The following is a 19144-nucleotide window of genomic DNA, read 5'->3' on the forward strand; positions in this document are numbered from 1 at the left end:
CCCAGCCATGAAGGAATGAACATGGATGAGATTCCATCTAGATCGGGGGACGGCAAACTGCAGCCGGTGAGCCAGATAAGGCCCACACACGTTTCCATAAAGTTTTATTCAAACACAGGCACACTTTGCTCATGACTGCTTTGTACTGCAGTGGCAGAGCAGGGTTCAGTGGTCGCTTACAGAGCCTAAAATAGCTAGTACTTGGCCCTTTACAGAGTAAGTTTGTTGCCCCCTACGTGTGTCCCCAGATGGAAGCAACACTGAGTGGCCGGCCCACCATTGGAGACCTCTGTACCCCATTAACACCCGGTTCGATGATCAGCATTAGGAAAGCAGCCTTTCACAGAACTGAACTTGTCCCAGACAGTGAATGGGAGTGAATGAGAGATGAGAGACGTCCTGCGCCTTTAAGGTTTGGTTTATGCACTGCCTATAGCTCATTAGCCCTGGTCGCAGTGTCTCGGAAGCCTACAGGTGTATAAGCATTCTTTTTCCATCCCTGGCCGTTACCCCTCCCTCTGAGTTGGGATGCTCAAAGCTACTGGCAGATTGCAGCGGTAGCACAGGGACCCACTTCCACCCGGAGGCAGGATCGATGTGAACAAAGTGGGAAGAGTTCTTCAGTTTTCCTACTGGAATGGCAGCATCGTTACCTGTGCATCTGCGCCTACCAACAACATAGTTCACCAGAACTATTGGGGAGCAATTGGGGAGCAATTGGGGAGCTCCTCCATTCCCAGCCATCAAGCTCCCACCAGAAGTACCACATAGACAGTTAACCTTGGTGAAATAGCCAAGGTCACCCCCTTGGGTTTTCTGAACTGAGTCTCGCCGCGAAGTTAAATCACCAGGAAGCACCATAGCAAGGCCTCAGGCTAGTCCTCAGTGGAAGGCCATCGTGGAAGAGTTATTTAATATGGCCTCTGCTTTTGTGCGGGGTCTTCCCGAGAAGTGGCTTCCTCAACAACACCACTGCACTGTCCACACGCAGTGGCCAGAATCCACTGATGGCTTCTAACTCCGTGAAGAGAAAGCAGTTTAGGAGTGAATACTGTTGACTGGGACGGTATTATCTCGGGGGAGCTTGCACTGGCTCATCCACAAGGCCCCCCTCTGCTCCCAGCAGGGTCTGGCAGCCTTCCCAACTCCCCCAGGACTCACCCTGGGTGTGAGATGGACCCAAGGGGGAAGTCAAGGCTCATCTGGATGAAAAGATCTGTAACAGTTTTCTGTTTCTTTACTGATGCGTTAAGAGCAACCCACCTTGAGTGCTATATGAGTGCCTTCTACTTAAGGATCCATGTGATAAATCTGAGAATTTACCCGAAGGTCTTACTTGAATGCTGGTCAGGGCAGGAAACCCTCCAAACAGCTGGGAGCAGAAAGGAAGTCCCATGGATACACCAGTAAGAGTCTTATTCTGAGGTAAGACCAGTAAACAACCCTCTTTTCTTTACTTGGCCAAACTTTACCTGCCTTTTGGGACCCGATGCAAATCTTCCCTCCTTGGTGTAAAGCCAGCTCACACTGAGCGATCCCTTCTGTCTCTTCACCACACCAATTACCACTGCAGTTTATCTCAGAATGCCTTGGGGCTGTTGACTGTAAACAAAAAGCCAGATATTTCTCCAGCAAAATGGGCTTATTTAGGAAAAGCAATTGTGATCCCGTGTGTGAGAGAAGACAAGACTACAGCAAGCCACCTGCAAGTGAAGTCAGCTAAAACAAAAGAGGGAGCTCTTTCCTGGAGGGGAAAGGAGATTGGGAAGGGCTGTGAACCCTCTGCCGTGTTCTCTGCACCCCACGTAGGGCATGAGAGCTCCCTCTCCTGGTCACCCTACTTCACTTTAAATGAGGTTTCTGTTCATTAATTTTTTACAAGGCTGCTGGTACACTGCACGGACAGGAGATAGGAGTGGAATTTTAGAATCTCTGGTAGAGTTGGCATTCTTGTTGTCGCGATGGGGGTGATGCATTTCAATGTGCTGCTTTGTAGTCCAAACCCTTTTTAGCAGAACAAAAACAACATGCAGGCAGGAACTACACCCCAGGATGTGGATTTGGTTTACACTCTATCTCTGAAGACAACCTCTTCTTATCCATCAAGGAGGGTCAGGCCACAGAGCACTTACCTTCTTGGTCTCCCTGGGGAAAGAGTCTCTTGCCAGATGAGGAAGAAAGCCAGGTGACCACAGGATTCGGATGTGTCCGTGTGACAGCTCCCCTGCCTCTGGCCAGGACGCGCACCTGCCCACTCATTGCTGAACACCTGCTTCAGGACTCAGGAGCGCAGTCCCTGCTTATAGCCACGTCCAGGAGACGGACCCCCGGACAGACCAGGAAACACAGCATGCGGAGTGCTGGGTCAAAAGCCAAGCAAGCCGCTGCAGGGAACCTGAGAATCCCAGCTTTCCCACTCCTTATTAGGCCCGCCGTGTCCTCAGCTGGGGAAGGTCTGTGAGGGCGGAACCCAAGGCAGATGTCTTCATCATCACTAATGCGCCTGGTGTGGAATCTCGCTCTCAGGAGGAGACTGGCGGTGTCTCCTCAACAACCCCCACCACTGAGCACTCTGAAGGGATTTTCTCAGTGCCCGTCACAAACGAGAGACATCATAGAAAATGTTATTCCTTTATTATTTCAAGGAGATAATACATAGTCCAATACACCAAAGCAACAGGGAATTAGAGGCAGCCAATGGCCAGAGTGTTTGAGAAGAGCCTCAGGCTGCATCTCTGAGCTCTCATCTGCCCACAGCCCATGCCCGCCTGAGTGAAAGCCAGGTCAGCGACATGGAGCTTGCTGTGACCACAGCAGTGGACAGATGACCCAACTCTCGACACCCCACGGACCAAGACAGGGTTCTGTGTGAACAGCGGAGGCCGAACACACCAGGCGGCACTCAGCGCTTCCACAGCCAGGTTCACGCGGCTGCCGCCAGCGTGTCTAGCTCTTGATTTTATTTCTCTGAGCCTGGAGTGGGCAGAACGTGAATAAATCCTGAGTTGGAAATCAAGGTGAAAGACTTAGTAGTATTAATACTCTGGACGAGAGAAGACAACACTGTCTTTGAACAGCATGGGCCGGGGCTCTGGTGGGAAAAGATGGAAACACGCAGAGTTGGCCACGGGCTGCGGGCGCTGCCTTGCGGCCATCAGAGGGTGTTTCACGGCACATGATGGGGTCGGGTGAGGGCGTGGGCCCTGGGGCTGCTTCCTCTGGCACAGAGTTGAATGTGACATTAATTTTCCACTCATAATTGGTTTCCCACACCTGGAGCTGAAGCAAATCCTGTCCGTGCACCAAGCGTGGCCTTCCAGAGAGTGTGGCTCAGTTCTCCCATGTGGAGGAGGAGGGACTCACGACTCAAGGAGACAGCTCTCCCCCAGCCTGGCTCTTTTCTAGCGCAAATGAGGAAGGCGAGAGCCTTGGGCTCCTCCTAGTGAAGCCCCACCACGGCTTCTTTCTCTGGAAAATTCGTCTTGCCACGGAGCAGATTTATTTGCCCAGGGGAGGGCACCGTCCTGGCGACTTAAATGTGGCGTGCAAGCGGGAGTCGCAGCGGTAGACACTCATACTCGTACTCATGGACGTCATTCGTTTCCGTAGAACTGCCCGGGCTGGAGAGCTGGTGGGGAGGGGCTGCCTCTTCCCAGCGTGTACTGTTCCCCAACCCACCCTGGCCAGGCCCAAGTGGGTTTAGATGCTGCACGTGCTGATGGATTTTTGGGTTGTCAGGAGTGGAAAGTATTTTTCTGAAACCATGTCACTGTGTTCTCCAAACCCAGAGTCATCAGTTTTGTTCTGTTCGACAAGAACGGGCAAGCACAGCTCGCAGTGGCCGAGGCCTGTGCAGCACAAAATGCAGTATGTATCGCCATGTATAATCCTCGGTCTGAGCAGGTGAACGCGGAGCTGTGGTGAACACAGAGACTCAGGACCCTGTGTCCTCTAGTCGTCGGAAGGCTCTGCCGTTGCCTCACCCTCGTGCTCCTGGAAGCCTGGGACTGGCTTCTGTAGAAAGTGCATGGTGGCCTGGATCACCTTGTCCGGGCCAATGTTGTACACGGGGTGCGTGGGCTGCTGCAAAAAGAGAAACAGAAGCCAGTTAATCGCCCTGACAGTCCTTGGAAATTTTACCCACTAAAGTGATTGTAAGAACTTAGCATAAGCAATCATCAGAGATTCACACAGAGGTTTATCACACAAGGCCCTAATGTGCAAGAGGAGGGTATTGATAAAAAGTATTTTATAGTACATGGGACATAAAGGAATATTATGGAGCCATTAAAAGACATGGTTTTAAATATTTAATGATGTGGGCAAACGCTTATAACATATTAAGTAGGGAGAACAGTATGCACAATATTATTCCACGCTTTTTCAAAATATAGTTGCAATTCTGAGTTACAGTGTGTGCAGTTCAGGGTAAGAACGTGTTAGGTGTGCCACTTGGGAAAATGCCATTTTTCCGAACAGTGTTTATCCATCTTTTATGTCTGTATTTTAACTTAAAAGATGCAGTTACAAATAAAAATATATAAAAGTAAAACTTTTTATAGATGTGATGTGTCAGGATAGGCAAAAATTGGACACACACCAAAACAGGAAGCATGACATAGTGATATGATTGTTTTTAATTTTTCTTATTTAAACTTTTATATATATTCCAATGATTAAAATAATGGACATGTATTCACATTTATAATAAAGCAAAAGAACCACAACCTTATTTCACAGCAAAGCTGTCAGGCCCTATTCAGTTCTTTTGCATCATTTCACCACATCACAGAAACCCAAGAGAAACTTCAGGCCTGAGACGGGCACACCCAGCCTAGGCCAGTCAGGGGTCTCTTCCACTCGGAGAGAATGAAGAAGCGGACATGGCTGCAGGGGAGGTTTTAAAATTCTTAAAAGAATACTGTGAGCAACCTCATGCCAACCACACAAAATTTCAGATAAACGGAATAATTTTATAAATTTTCAAAACTGACTCAAGAAGAATTTCTTTAAAACCTATAGGAACCAATTAAATCAACAGTAACAACTGCTTATTCTGCTACCATCAATCCCCCCAGAAAACACAGGGCCTGGATGGTTTCTCGGGCAAGCACTGTCGAACCTACAAGAAACAGATCATCTCTAACTGACACAATTGTTCTCAAAGGCCGAAAAAAGAAGGTGGGGGAACGATACCCATCTAATTTTATGAGGCTATAATATTATCCTGAAACAAACTGGAAAAGACACTGAAACAAAAATTTAGATCAGTGTTATTAACATATATGCAAAAATTCTAAATAAAAATACTAGCCAAAAACATTAGCCAAGTGAATCCAGCAGTGTGTTAAACAAACACACACACACATATACCACAATGGCCAAGAAGGGCTCATCCCGAGAATGTAAGGTTAACAACAGAACATTTATTAATAAACATACTATATTAGATTAAAGGAGAAAAACTGGATGCAGAAAAAGCATTCAATAAAGTCTTATACTAGACTATGGTTGAAATAAACAAACAAAAAACAAGTTAACAAACCAAGAATAAAAAGAAACATCCTTAATCTGATAGAAAGTATTTATCAAAACCCCATAGCCCTGGATGGTATGGCTCGGTGGACTGAGGGGTGGCCTGTGGACCAAGAGGTCACAGGTTCGATTCCCAGACAGGGCCCGTGCTTGGGTTGCAGGCCAGGTCCCTCCCAGTAGGGGGCATGTGAGAGACAACCATCAGTGTTTCTCTCCCTTTCTTTCTCCCCCCCTTAAAATAAATAAGTAAAATACTTTAAAATTTTTATTAAAAAAATACAGTAAGCATCTACCTAATGGTGAAATTATAGATGCCTTCCAATTATAATCAGAAGCAAAACAGGAACGGTCTCTGTTACTACCTTCAGTCAACACTCTCGAGGGGGCCTTAGCCAACCTTAAAAGGCAAGAACAAGAAATAAAATTCTTAAGCTCAGGAAGGAAAAGGCAAAACTGTCCTTACTGAGGATGACATTACTTTCTAAATGGAAAATTCAAGAGATTCTAAGACAAACTATTAACAACTATCAAGAAAGGTCGGCAAGGTTGCTGGATACAAAATTAAAAGATAAATACCATTTATCTTTTTGTACATTAGTAACAACCAATTACAAAATACAATGGGAAAATAAATATTCCAGAAACAACAGTTGCAAAAATTATAAATTTCTTAGACACATGTATATAACAAAGAAGCGCTAGGTCTTTGTAGAGAAAATGACAAAAGACCAGTGAAGGACACGGTATGTTCACAAACAGGAAGCTTAATATTGAGAAGTCAGTTCTCTCCCATTAATCTTAAATTCAATGCAGTTGCAATAAAAATTCCATTAGACGTATTTTGTGGAATTTGAGAACCTGATTCTATATTCAAAGGAAGAAGAAGAACAGCCCATGCAATTCTGAAGAAAAAGACCGAGGTGGATGGGACTCACCTACCAGTATCTAAGATTTCCTGAAGACAGTGCAGAGAGGCAAACGAACCAAAGGCACAGAGCAGTGGTGGGAAAGAGTCACCCGGAACACGGAAACTGAGTGTGTGACGCATGTGATACACACCAGCTGGAAAGGCTGCAAACTTCAATAAACGCTGTTGGATACGGGAAGGAGATAAAATTGTATCCAGCCCTCAGAACAGACAGACATCAATCCAAGAGAATCAAACATCTAGCTGGGAAAACCAAAGGTTTAAACCATCATGAAGGAAATACATCCATGACCAGAGCCTAGGGGAAGATTTCTTAGGTAAACACCTACCCCCTAAAAAAGAAATCTCAAAAACCAAAAAAAAAAAAAGCAAATGAAATTGCTCCCTTTAAAATTAAAATTGTCTATCTGACTAAAAAAAAAACCCACTAAAAACAAAGTGAAAAACCTGGAAGAGATTTACCACACACACCACTGAGCAAGGAGCCGTATCAAGAACAGGCAGCAAACTCCCACAAATACGTAAGAAAGGGAAAGCAATTAAAATTACAAATCAGGAACAAAGTGAGCAAAGGATATGAGCCGGCAGGCAATTCACAGAGGACATAACACAAAAAGACAACATCTGAGAAGATGCTCAACCTCACTAATGCTCAGGGAAGTGCAAAACACAACTGTGACACGATTTCACGTCTGCCCAACAGCGGGACGGAACCATCGGACTGTGGAGTGACTCAGGGCTCCGTGAGTGTAAGACCACACGGCCGCACAGGGGAGGCTGGTGCCCTCCAGTGAGGATGGAGGCCTGGCTTTTCTCCAACCCAGCAGGCCTCTCCCAGAGAATCTCACATCAGAATCTTTGCAGCCGCACTGACAGCAAAAGCTGAAAGCAGCCCAATGTTAACCACCAGGAGACCAGAAGAGTAAGTTGGGTTACATTTGTACAAGACCATTCAGGAGTTAAAATGCATACACTAGAGCAACAGGTATGAACACAGAAAAGCCTCAAAAGCATAATAAATGGTCAATGAGAAGAGCAGTGCAGAGTAAGCAGCACAGTAGATACTGTTATAAAAAGTATGAAAATATGTAAAACAACTCTAGTGTTCAGGGATATGAGCGTTTGAAGTGACAGCACAGGAGCATCTGCAGGTGTGATCAATGTCAAAGGCAGGGTTACACCGGGAAGGAGGGTGGGAGAAGATGGAGAGAGAGGGCTGCAGAGGAGGCAAACATGGGGGAAAATATTCTGACTTGAAAAAGCTGGTGGCGTTAGTTACTCTGCTGACTGGCCATTGGCGCTTCCCCTGTTGGGAACATGTCCTGACAGTCTGCACAGGCCCTGCCATCGGAGGGCTGCGGACAGTCTGTTTAGACTCAGGCGCCAGGCTCAGGAGCGTCTCCAGATGCAGCTCTAGAACCAGGCGGCTCCAGAATGGAACGTGGAGTTGAACAACCTGCCCGAGAGGGGCTGGCTGGTTCCGAGGGCAGCAACAAAACACGTTACACAGATTGTGATGAGCGCTATGAAGGGCACAGACAGGGCACTGTGGCAGACCATTTGGGAGATCTCAGTTACAGACGGTGGGCTGAGAAGGCTTCTCAGGAGAGGGGGCGCGCAAGCAGGGGGCCCTGTGGAGCACCCTGACTTACCAAAGCATTTTCAGGCACACCCAGGACCACATCGTGCAACATGGCTCCACTGCCGAAGTGCTGAGCTATGGACAGGCCGCTCAGGCAGTAGCAGGTGTGGTAGAAGTCCCGCGACCTGCAAGCACATGGGCAGCTCTGAGCAGGTACTCCTCCGCTCCCCGCTGCCCCCATCACAGCCCCCATCACAGCCTCCAACAGACGCCGACTGGGAGGCCACGCACCCCCATGCCCCACTCCCATGCCCCACCCCGCCCTCCTCCTGCAGCTGCAGGAAGCCTGGCTTTCCCCAGCTGCATTTTCAAAGCTCAGTCCTGCAGCCCTGCCAGATGGCAGCAACTGCCACTTCAGTCAGTCCCTCCAGCTGCCTTCCAGAAAGAGCTCTCCTGGGTGGTGCTAGTGCTAAATTAATATATTTCTCTAAAAAGAAAAAAAACACCACCAATCTCTCTACAAATGAGCCAAGTGCCTCCTGATACACTGTGGGGGACCAGCCTTCAGGTGGGCCTTCCTCCGGATGCTGACAGCAGCAGGTGTGTGTGTGCACGTGTGCGTGGCAGGTGAGAAGCAAAGGGAACAGAACTTATTTGATTTCCCTTTTTTGGCACCTAAAGGTATTCAGTCTATTCTGCGTTAGTTGCGATTATAATCTCTGATTATGATACTCAAGGGTTTTTAAATCCTATATCCTGTTCTATTTAAAGCAGTTTGGTTAAAAGAAAAAAAGAGGAAGAAAAACTACCAATGCAGCGATTTCTTTGCCTGTCTGGAGAGGGGAGTGCGTGTACGCTTGGGGAAAGGACGGGCACTGGAGGTGCCAGGATCCATGGCACTCAAAGGGGATGCTCCAGAGTTGGGGTGCTTCTTCCACACCAGCACTAAGCAGGCAGATGGAAAGGGACACCCCGGCTTTTTAAAGGGCAACGCCTGCTGCCGTCTGGCTCTGAGTAGACTTGAGGTGCACGCCCGTCTGACCCCTCGCCACCCCTTGCCCCCCAGAGAGGAGGCACTCACTTGCCAGGCTTGTCCAGAAGCCCCCCGGCCGGGCACTGGCAGCACATGAGAATGTATTCCTGCAGGGCCTGCTGATGGAACATCCAGTGGCTCATGCTGAGGGCAGGGTCACCTGGAGAAAAGACAAAGGATTAGTGCGGGCCCAGGCCTGGTCCAAGTCCAGCCTGGTATCGATGAGTCTTCTGTGTTTTATTACCCGTGACACGTCCCTTCTCCTGAACCCTGACATGGGTCAAAGAGCAGCAGTGCAGAGTGGCTTTGCCTTGTTTGAAACGCACCCGTTGCTGCGGACGACCACCTTCAACTATGTCTGGCAGGCATGGACTAGCAGCTCGTTAGCTCGGCTTTCCAGACTGATCTCTGTCGCTGCTCCCGACTTGGTCCACAACTCCTCACTCTGGGCTGCATCTCGTCTAGCTCATCTCTGAAACTTGTTAACCAGACTCTTAACAGGGATGGTACATCTGTCTATTCTACTTTTCTAAGCCTGAATTTAATCTACCTCCAAAGGGAATTCTCCAACTTTTCTTTTGGCTCAAAGATGTCCCTGAGAAGCATTGCTAGGAACTGCCATCTTGCACCATCTCAGCAGTAATTATGCTCAAGTGTTGTCAAGCACTGGGCCTCTTCACTCTGAAGTCCAAGCTGCACCATCAGAGGATTCTGTGGGCCACATGGTTTTCAAGTGGGGAGGAGGGACAATCCACCAAGAGACAGATGTGCACAGAAACATTTACATGGGGATTGATTTCTTAATACACATATGAGCTGTGAATGAGTTCCTTGGTCAGTCTTACACTTTGATACCTGGGCTACAAAGTCAGCAAACAATGGCAATTGAAAGCCCTTTTTTCTTTCTTCCAGGCATTTTTCATCTCTAAGTGATTTTCTATATAGTTACTACGCTTTTGTACAATATCTTAAGTTTTTCATTTAACATTATAGGTATCAACTTTCCTCTTCTGCTACATAATCTTCATAACCATCATTCTGAAGAGTCACATAGTATTTCATTAAGTGGAGGTACAAGGTAACTGTGGTAATATAGACACTGGGCCAAAACTTCATATATGTGAGCACAGAACCTTCTATGGTAAAAATTTGTCAATGTTTACAATAAATGTACTATATAAAGAAAGTAGGTAAGCAGAATATGCAATCGTGGGATATATATATATATATATATATATATATATATATAGAGAGAGAGAGAGAGAGAGAGAGAGAGAATGAGAATATACAGAAAAATAGTTTTTAGATGTCTTAAATGAGAGAGTAAGCGATGGGGCAGTCAGGAAGTGAGCGCCATCTCCTGGTCTGAACACGAGATGCTGTGCAGCCAGTGGTTGGCTGACATCTGGGGGTCAGGTACAGAAACCACACATCCCCAACACCTGAGCCACACTCAGCCCCTGGGACGGTCACAGTAGACCAGGCACATGGAACTGAGCCCAGCGCAAGGAGAGCACTCTCAGGTCCCTGTCTCAGGCTCACTCCATGCCCAGACGCATGCTCTCTGAAGCACTCACAGTATGTTAATTACCTCCCTCTTTCTTCCTTCCCCATCTATGAGCGGACTTTGTAGAAGACACACGTATCTACGATGGGGACTTCACCCTACCTCCTTTTACTTATTTCCAAGGTCGTGTCAAGTTCCTTGCAATTGTTAAAAAAGGTTGCAACGCACATCTCTGTGGGTCTTCTCTATGTTAGGATTATTTTCTTCCGATAGATTCCCAGGAGTAGAAGTATTCAGTTGAAGAGAATAAACATTTTTAAGGCTTTTCATAGATACTAGTAAGCTACTTGAAGAATTTATATAGCTGGCAGCAAAATTTAAGATGTTCCGGTACTACTTCCAGCATTACTTAAAAAAATCACCAGCATTTAAAATGTTAAAAAGAAACAGTACCCGGTCATTGGTGTTGATTTCCATGCCTTTGATCACTAAGGAGGGTGAAATTGTCCCATAAATTCTGTTTGCTAGTTGCATTTCTTTTGAGAGTGTCTGTTGATCCTTTGTCTTCCAAGAGCCAGTCAATTTTGCCCATCTCACTTTCTATCACATCTACCCACATGCTCCACATACCTTCACTTATTTGGGTGTATGGGTTTTAGATAAATTACACATGCATATATAAAACCCACATGCTATAATCACACTGTTGGTTTTGCCTTTGTAATTTCTCCTTTAGAGAAGCCTATTTAATGGGTACAGGGGTTCTTGGGGGCAGGGCCTTGATGAAAGCTCTAACAATGATTGTGGCGATGGTGCACAATTCTGTGTCTACATTAAAAACCATTAAATTGTATACTTTAAATGGGTGAATTATATCTCAAGAAAGCTGTTTTTTTAAAAAGCATATTTATTCAACTTCAGGATAACAGCATTAAGCATCTATACAAAATAGACCTTTATTTCATATCCTATGAGAATTAAAAGACTTATTATAAGGTAAATGATAACCTATCACAAAAATTGGAATTGGAATCTGAAAAGAAAATGCTGTTTTCTATTGAGTAGATTACAGTGTGCTTCAGTTACCTCCTACATTACTGAAGTCTGCAAACTCAAAGTTCATCATCTTGACAAGGGACTCCCAGAGACCTTGAGTTTGCACACCAACACACAGAATCATACTGAGACAAAGGGAGATAGGATTGCAGGGTGAGACTGAGCACTGGAATCAGCTTAGAAGTCCTTCATCCCTCGGCCTTAAATTACAGAGCCCTATTATAATGTCATTTTGCATTTCAAAGTTTCCTTTCATCTAAGAAATCAAAAGTTTTTCCAAACAGTAAGTGACAGGTGTAGCTCAGTTTCACAGGTGGACAAATACACGCCTGGGGTATGTCCCGAAGAACAAGCAAGCAACCAGTAAGGACAAATCCAGATAGAAACCCATAGGCCTGCTGCTTCCGCATCCCTCCACAAGTACAAAACAACTCACGCATTCAGCCAGCATTTGATATTCCCAAGATACTAATAATAACTCGTGCCTCTACTCAAACACTGTCTTCTACCTGCATTATGGAGCCCACCCCTGGGGAACTACCAGCGATGGCCACTTGCAGAGTCAGGGTCCAGCCTGGGTTTTCGGGCCGACGCGTGTCGGTCCCTTGTCACCTTTTCAGTTAGTGGTATGATCATCGCCTTTTAAAAGTGTTTTTTATTCATTTACAGAAATAAAAGTAAGAATGCATGTGGCAAAAAAAGAAGGGCAGAGGATAGAAAGCTTAAGAAGGAAGTCCCCTCCCTCTGCGTCCTCACCTCACCCAAAGGCACCCACTGTTGGAGGGGCTTTGCGTCTGCTTCCAGAGAAAGCTGTGAGGGGGTCAGCCTGTGTGCAAGCACAGACGGCTCTAGGCCTGGCCTTGGTCCTTCCGGTGTGTCCTGGAGAGCTCTCTGCATCGGCCCATGGTAGGCAGCCATGTTTGGAGAGATCATAACTTATTTAACTTTTGACCTTCATGGACAGTGGAGTTGTTTACTATAAAAGCTTCACTTCAGCCCTGGGCACTGTGGCTCAGCTGGTTGGAGCATCATCCCTTAACTAAAAGGTTTCAGGTTCAATTCCTGGTCTAGGTGCATACAGAAAGTGACCAACAGATGATTTTCTCTTGCACTGATGTTTCTCTCCCTTACTTTCTCTCTCTGAGAGTAATGAAAAATGTCCTTGGATAAAGATTTAAAAAAATTAAAAACTCCTGTATACACCTTTTGCTAATCTCTCTGCAGGTAATGTTCTGCCAGTGCACCTGCTGCATTCAAGTGATCTAAACCAGGTTTCTCCAAACTACCCTCCTGCCTGTTTTTCCCACTTTCCCCAGCATAGGGTATCAAGGTTGATAATCTCTGTCAACCTGACAGCAAAAACGAATATTGTCCCACTGTTTTTATTTGCATTTCTTTAACTATCACCTCTCCGTTTGATTAAAGGCCATCTGTGTGTGGTGGTGGTTACAAGCAGGACGCTGATACTGTGGCAGGGAGCAGTCAGGTATTTATAAAGCATGTCGCTCACCCTCAACGTACTGTTTCCTCAGCTGTAAAAAGGGAATAATGATAGCACCTCTTTCAAACGGTTGTTCTGAGGGTCAAATAAGAAAATGTGTGCCAGCCCCGGGCACAGCGAGCGCTCGCTAAGTCTCAGCGGCCATCGTAGCAGCAGTTGTAGAAGTAATAATAATAGCGGTTCTTTTTCTCTCTGTTTGGCTCCTTTGCCTGTTTTTCAACCGGGCAGTTTGGTTGTTTCTTATTGATTGATTGATTCAGATGACTTTCTCAAACTAGAGACATTAGCCCTTTGTCATTTGTCAGAAATATTCTTCCCACCTTGCTACTTGTTTTGTTTATATCATTCCCCTTCTTTTAAAAAAAGATTTTACGTATTTATTCTTAGAGAGAGGGGGGCGGAGGGAGAAAGACAGGGAGAAAAACATCGCTGTGCGAGAGATACATCTCACACACCCTCAACTGGGGACCTGGCCTGCAACCGAGGCATGTGCCCTGACTGGGAATAGAACCAACGACATTTAGGCACTCAATCCACTGAGCCACACCAGCCAGGCCTCCCTTTTTCGTAAAATAACTTTGGTGTTTCTCTTCATATAAGAAATACAAAGTAACTGTAGAAAAATTAGAAAATGCAAACAAAAAAGAAAGAAAACAAACATCACCTGTCATTTTACAATCCAGATACCTTCTATTAGATTTTGGGAGCCAACTCTCCCCTAAAGCTGCAGTTATCTGCATACTGCTTTGACACATAACTTTGGTCACAGTATAGTCTACAGATCTTTCTAGACTGCATCACCTTTTGCCTCCCCACATCATTATTTCACCCACCATTCAAAACGCTTCCCTTCTTCCAGACCCTGCCTGGACCGAGCCCACCGCTTCTGATAAGTGGTGGGGGGCAGGCCCAGCGAGGGCCTTCTCCAGGCAGTGGAAACAGCCGAAGCACCGAGACACACAGGCTGCCTTTCCCACAGGCGCACTCTGATGTGCCGAGTCCTCCAGGACTCGTGCTGCAATAAACAAAATGTCAGCCCAGGCCCCCCTGGGAGATGCTGGCAGGTGGTGCTCCTGTTACAGCTCTCTCTGCATTTTCCTGGCAACTGCGGGATGACTGCATCTCCATCCCGCCAAGGACAGGTTTGTGCAAGGCTGACGACTTTACTGGGGGCTCAATCTCACCAGTTCTCATGAAAAGATCACTAAAGACCCGTGTTGTTTCTGGTTTGAAAACGCTGGACTCTAGGGAAGTTCCTGACTTCCCCACATAGTGGTCCAGCCCAGACTGGGCGGGCTCAGAAGCCCAGCCCCAGGCCGAGGGCTCTGAGGACAGGCTGAGACAGGGAGAAAGGGAGCACAGGCCAGAGGCTCTCTTCACTTCAGTTCGGTCTCAAAAGTGGCCACAACTCAAATGAAATTAAGAAGCCAAAGAAAAGGGCCCAGAAAGAACAGCCAAAGAGAAAAAGTGTGTGTGTGTTGGGGATAGGGGTGGGCAGCAGAAAAGAATCTCATCGGGTTGGCGTTTGAGCGACTGATTGCCCAACGACAAAGTCTGAAGGAAAGCTTCCCTGGGGCCAAGGGATCTCCGTCCAAGAACAGATCAGGCGCCCAGCAGAGCAACCAGGCCTGCCCCCTCCCCCCACCCCGCACTGACTTCCTCAGAGACATCCTGTTCTCACACAAAATAACTGGGAAGGATAACTCAGGATGCAGCAGGTGGCCTGAGATTTCAAGAGATAATATGGGAAGGCTCCCAAAGCTTTGCTTTAGTTTGGCACTCCCATCTGAGAGGCCACAGAAAAAAACGTGTGCCTCTCCACTCCAGTAGTATAGGCAGAACAAACTTCCATTTTGGATTCTTTAACATTTTAAAATCCACATTTCTTATGGTGGCAGTTATATAGCCAGACAGACACGGTGGGTCTTTTCTCTGTGGGTTCTGGTTCTCTGCCCCTTTATACAGTTCCCTTTTCTGTCACTTCTGTGACCACGTGCACAGCATGGGTTTTCAGTTCCGATATGACCAGTTTGGAGCACTGCATGGAAACTGTGGCTTCACTTCCAGCTGAGGCGTCACTCACTGTGGGGCCCAGGACAGGCACCCACCCCCTCCCGGCCACAGCCAGTGCAAAGCAGCCGTGATCCCTAAACCACTGGAGCTAACTCCTAGTCTGCACATGCATGCCTGAAGCTCCAGGATAGACAGAGCTATTTCAATCCCTCTGAAAACGAGCCCTGGCTTCCTGACTTGGTTAGCAGCCTAGGAAAATCACTTAGCCCCCACCCCCATCCCCAGCCCCATCCCCAACAGGTCCCAGCTCACCTTGAGCATGCAGTGCCCGGTGGAGGAGGGGTAGGAGCCCGGCCTGCCAGAAGGAGTAGCAGCCATCCACCAGCTTGTTACAGCGGCCCTGGAATCCGCCTTCAAACCGCATCTGCCGGCTTGTCACCCATTGCTGAGAAGGAGACAAAGAGGGAGAAGCAGTGGTCGGCCAAAAGAGACACAAAATCCAGCAAGCCCACTTCTCCAGAGGCTGATCTGGGGAGGCATCTCCCGGCGTACGGGTGCTCAGAGTTCTAGCGCTTTGGCTTCTCACCTCCTTCCCCTCACTGCCAGACCTCGAGTGGAACATTTAGGCCGACCCTCCCGAGGCAACCAGCACTGATCTCTGCTTAGAGACGAACACAATTTAACCAGCTTTCCCCAGCTTCCATATGGGTGCTAGTGCTAACAGCATAAAGAGACCAAGCTGGCTTTGTAAGGACACCTGCAAATGTCTCTTAATGAACAGGCCTTCACTAGGAAATTTAAGGCAAGACCACCAGGAGCTCATTTCTAATCACTTTCCCTGCTCAGGGAAGTTTATTAAAAGCAGGAATTTTGTGCTATATCTCATTGGATGATCTCAAACTGTTTCTGACTTTTACTTGGCTCCTAAGGAAACTCATCCCAGGTCTCTAAGCAAGTCACTCGCAGACTGGAAGCAGAAGCCACTAGTTCCAATTAGCAATGATGGCTCTGTCTGGTCTGGTCTCTCACCAGGGAACCTGGTTGGCTGACGGGAGAAAATCTTTTCCTCTGGACCTGTAAAACAGCTCCTGACATCACTCAGTGGTCACGTATGATATTACCATTTCTCACTTATCTCCAAGTTTTCTAAGCACACTCTACGACTGAGACCAAGATCGTCACGGGCTGGGCCACTTGGAGGAGCAGAGCCAGCTGGCTGAGCAGATAACGACATTCCCATTTCCCTCCCAGCCCTGCAAGGCACTTGTGGCCACCAGCCACAGCCTTCCAGCACTGCCTGGGAAACTGAACGGCCCAAGCAGGGTATTCCCCCTGTACCTAGAGTCTTCCTAGACCGCATACCTCAAAGTAGTCACACATGACCCTTATAGAAACGGGGGCAGGGGGATCCGGTTCCAGCCCTTCTTTAAGTAAATGGTTGTGGGCTTTAGATTGTATCCCTACTTAAGGTCACACCCACCCAGATAGAGTCACAATCCCAAATTCTTAAAAAGAAAGACAGGACTTCCACCAAGATGGAGGCATAGGTGGAAACACTGTGCCTTCTCCCACAACCAAGTTTGAATACAACAAAGGTTTAGTAAACAAAGACACAGCCAAAGAACAGAAAATTGAACTATACAGAAGTCTGACAACAATGAACCGTTCAACTGGACCAGTAAGAGGGGCGGAGCCAGCAGCGGAGCAGGATCGGGCAGGAAAGATCCCCTGGCCCAGGCACACAGGCAGCACGGCCCGGCCAGGGTGCGGGGCAGACTAACCGAGGTGGAACATTCACGCACAGTGAGACAGACCGCACAGGCCCCAGTGGGCAAACCCAGGTGGAGGGCTCACTGCGGTCCCACATTCGCGCGCGGGGAGACGAAGCGCATGGCCCCGGTGGCGGTGGCAGCTGCTGTGGTGGAGGCGGCAGACAAAACGGCCATTGCTCCTCTCTGACCCCGCCCCCATGTACAGCGTCATAACCCAGCGACTGAGTTGCCCTGCTCTGGTGAACACCTAGGGCTCCAATCCTGCTACGTAACAGGCACGAACTGGCCAAAAGATGGCGCAAGAAGAACTCAAAGCCCCAGAGCCCATAACTCTAAGCAACCAAGAGATTGCCAGCCTCTCAGATGCACAGTTCAAAACACTGGTGATCAGGATGCTCACAGAAATGGTTGATTATAGTCACAAATTAGAGGAACATATGAAGGCTAAACTAATTGAAATGAAGGGAAATGCACAGGAAACCAATAGTGATGGAAAGGAAACTGGGACTCAAATCAAATAGAATGGACCAGAAGGAAGAATGAAACATCCAACCAGAAAAGAATGAAGAAATGAGAATTAAAAAAAATGAGGAGAGGCTTAGGAACCTCCAGGACATCTTTAAACGTTCCAACATCCGAGTTATAGGGGTACCAGAAGGGGAAAAGAAACAGCCACGAGTGGAAAACTTATTTGAATAAATAATAAAGGAGAACTTCCCCAGTCTGGCAAAGGAAATAGACTTCCAGGAAATCCAGGAAGCTCAGAGAGTCCCAAAGAAGTTGGACCCAAGAAGGAACACACCAAGGCACATCATAATTACATTAGTCAAGATTAAAATGAAGGAGAGAATCCTAGAAGCAGCAAGAGATAAGGGGACAGTCACCTACAAAGGAGCACCCATCAGACTGTCAGCTGATTTCTCATAAGAGACCTTACAGGCAAGAAGGGGCTGGAAAGAAGTATTCCAAGTCATGAAATGCAAAGACCTACAGCCAAGATTGCTTTATCCAGCAAAACTTTCATTTAGAATGGAAGGACAGATAAAGTGCTTCTCAGATAAGGTCAAGTTCAAGGAGTTCATCATCACCAAGCCCTTATTATATGAAATGCTAAAGGGACTTATATAAGAAAAAGAAGATGAAAAATATGAACAGTGAAAGGACAGCAAACTCACAGTTATTAACAACCACACCTAAAACAAAAGCAAACCAAGAGGACAGCTAGATCAGGAGTGGAACCATAGAAATGAAGAACACATGGAGGGTTAGCAACAGGGGAGTGGGAGGAGGAGAAGGGGGGAGAAGGCACAGAAAATAGCATAGACGGTAGGTAGAAAATAGATAGGGGGGAGGACAAGAATAGTAGGGTAAATATAGAATCTAAAGAACTTGAGACATGTGGTTATAAACTAAGGGGGGAGAATGGTGGGGGAGGGGGTGTGCGGGTGGAGGGGAATGAAGGAGAGGAATAGAACTGTAATGGTATAATCAATAAAATATATTTAAAAAGACATACTTGAAAAAAAAGAAAGACAAAAAAATTGCACAGCAGATGTAGGCACTAAGCTATCCCCAGTCAGTCTTAAATGAACCAGTGCTTTGGGGCTGATGCCATTTAATGAAAGTAAGCTATGCATTACTCAAGAAAAGGGACAGTCACCACTATTGTGGGAAGTCCATGCTTCATTTTTGTTTACCCCACATATTAAGTCCTTTAAGCCAGTCTAATTAATTTTTTCCAGTGTCTAAGCCCACGGATTTATTCTGTCGACTCTATAAAATCCTTCAGATATGAGCCCTAGTTCTCCCAAAGCAAAGGGAGGGGAGGGAGCAGTTTGGGGAAGAAGGACACTAACATTCACTGAGCACCTGCCATGTGCCAGGCTGTTTATATATGCACGTTCCTCTAACCTTCAAGGAACGACTATCTCTACCTTATAGAGGGGGAAAAGGTGAAGGAAAAATAGATCAGACAATTTTCCCAAGGTCACATGGCAAGGAAGTGTAGACAGGGTTCAAATTTGAATATTGTCTGGGGAGAGAGAAATCTCGATTGCTTGCCTCTTGAAAGTGCCCCATCCGGGGACAGAGCCTACAACCCAGGCGTGTGCCCTGACCAGGAATCGAACCAGTGAACTTTCACTTTGTGGGACGACACCCAACCAGCTGAGCCATACCGTCATGGCAGGAGATAAAACTTTTATGTTTCCTGCCTTG

General features: G+C 46.9%; 1 protein-coding gene across 1 annotated transcript in view; it reads right to left on the reverse strand.

Moving 5' to 3' along the window:
* Positions 1–2615: 2615 nt before the first annotated feature.
* Positions 2616–19144, reverse strand: part of FNTB (farnesyltransferase, CAAX box, subunit beta) — a 76830-nt gene continuing 60301 nt past the window's right edge. The window contains exons 10-13 of the mRNA XM_037031366.1: positions 15468–15600; positions 9127–9238; positions 8116–8230; positions 2616–4083 (exon numbers count right to left, since the gene is read on the reverse strand). Coding sequence (XP_036887261.1) covers positions 3952–4083; positions 8116–8230; positions 9127–9238; positions 15468–15600 — 492 coding nt within the window. The 3' untranslated portion in view covers positions 2616–3951. The remainder of the gene's footprint in view (positions 4084–8115; positions 8231–9126; positions 9239–15467; positions 15601–19144) is intronic.

This window comes from Sturnira hondurensis, unplaced genomic scaffold, assembly GCF_014824575.4.
Source record: "Sturnira hondurensis isolate 20B ecotype Veracruz unplaced genomic scaffold, ASM1482457v3 Scaffold0021143, whole genome shotgun sequence".
Lineage (NCBI taxonomy): Eukaryota > Metazoa > Chordata > Mammalia > Chiroptera > Phyllostomidae > Sturnira > Sturnira hondurensis.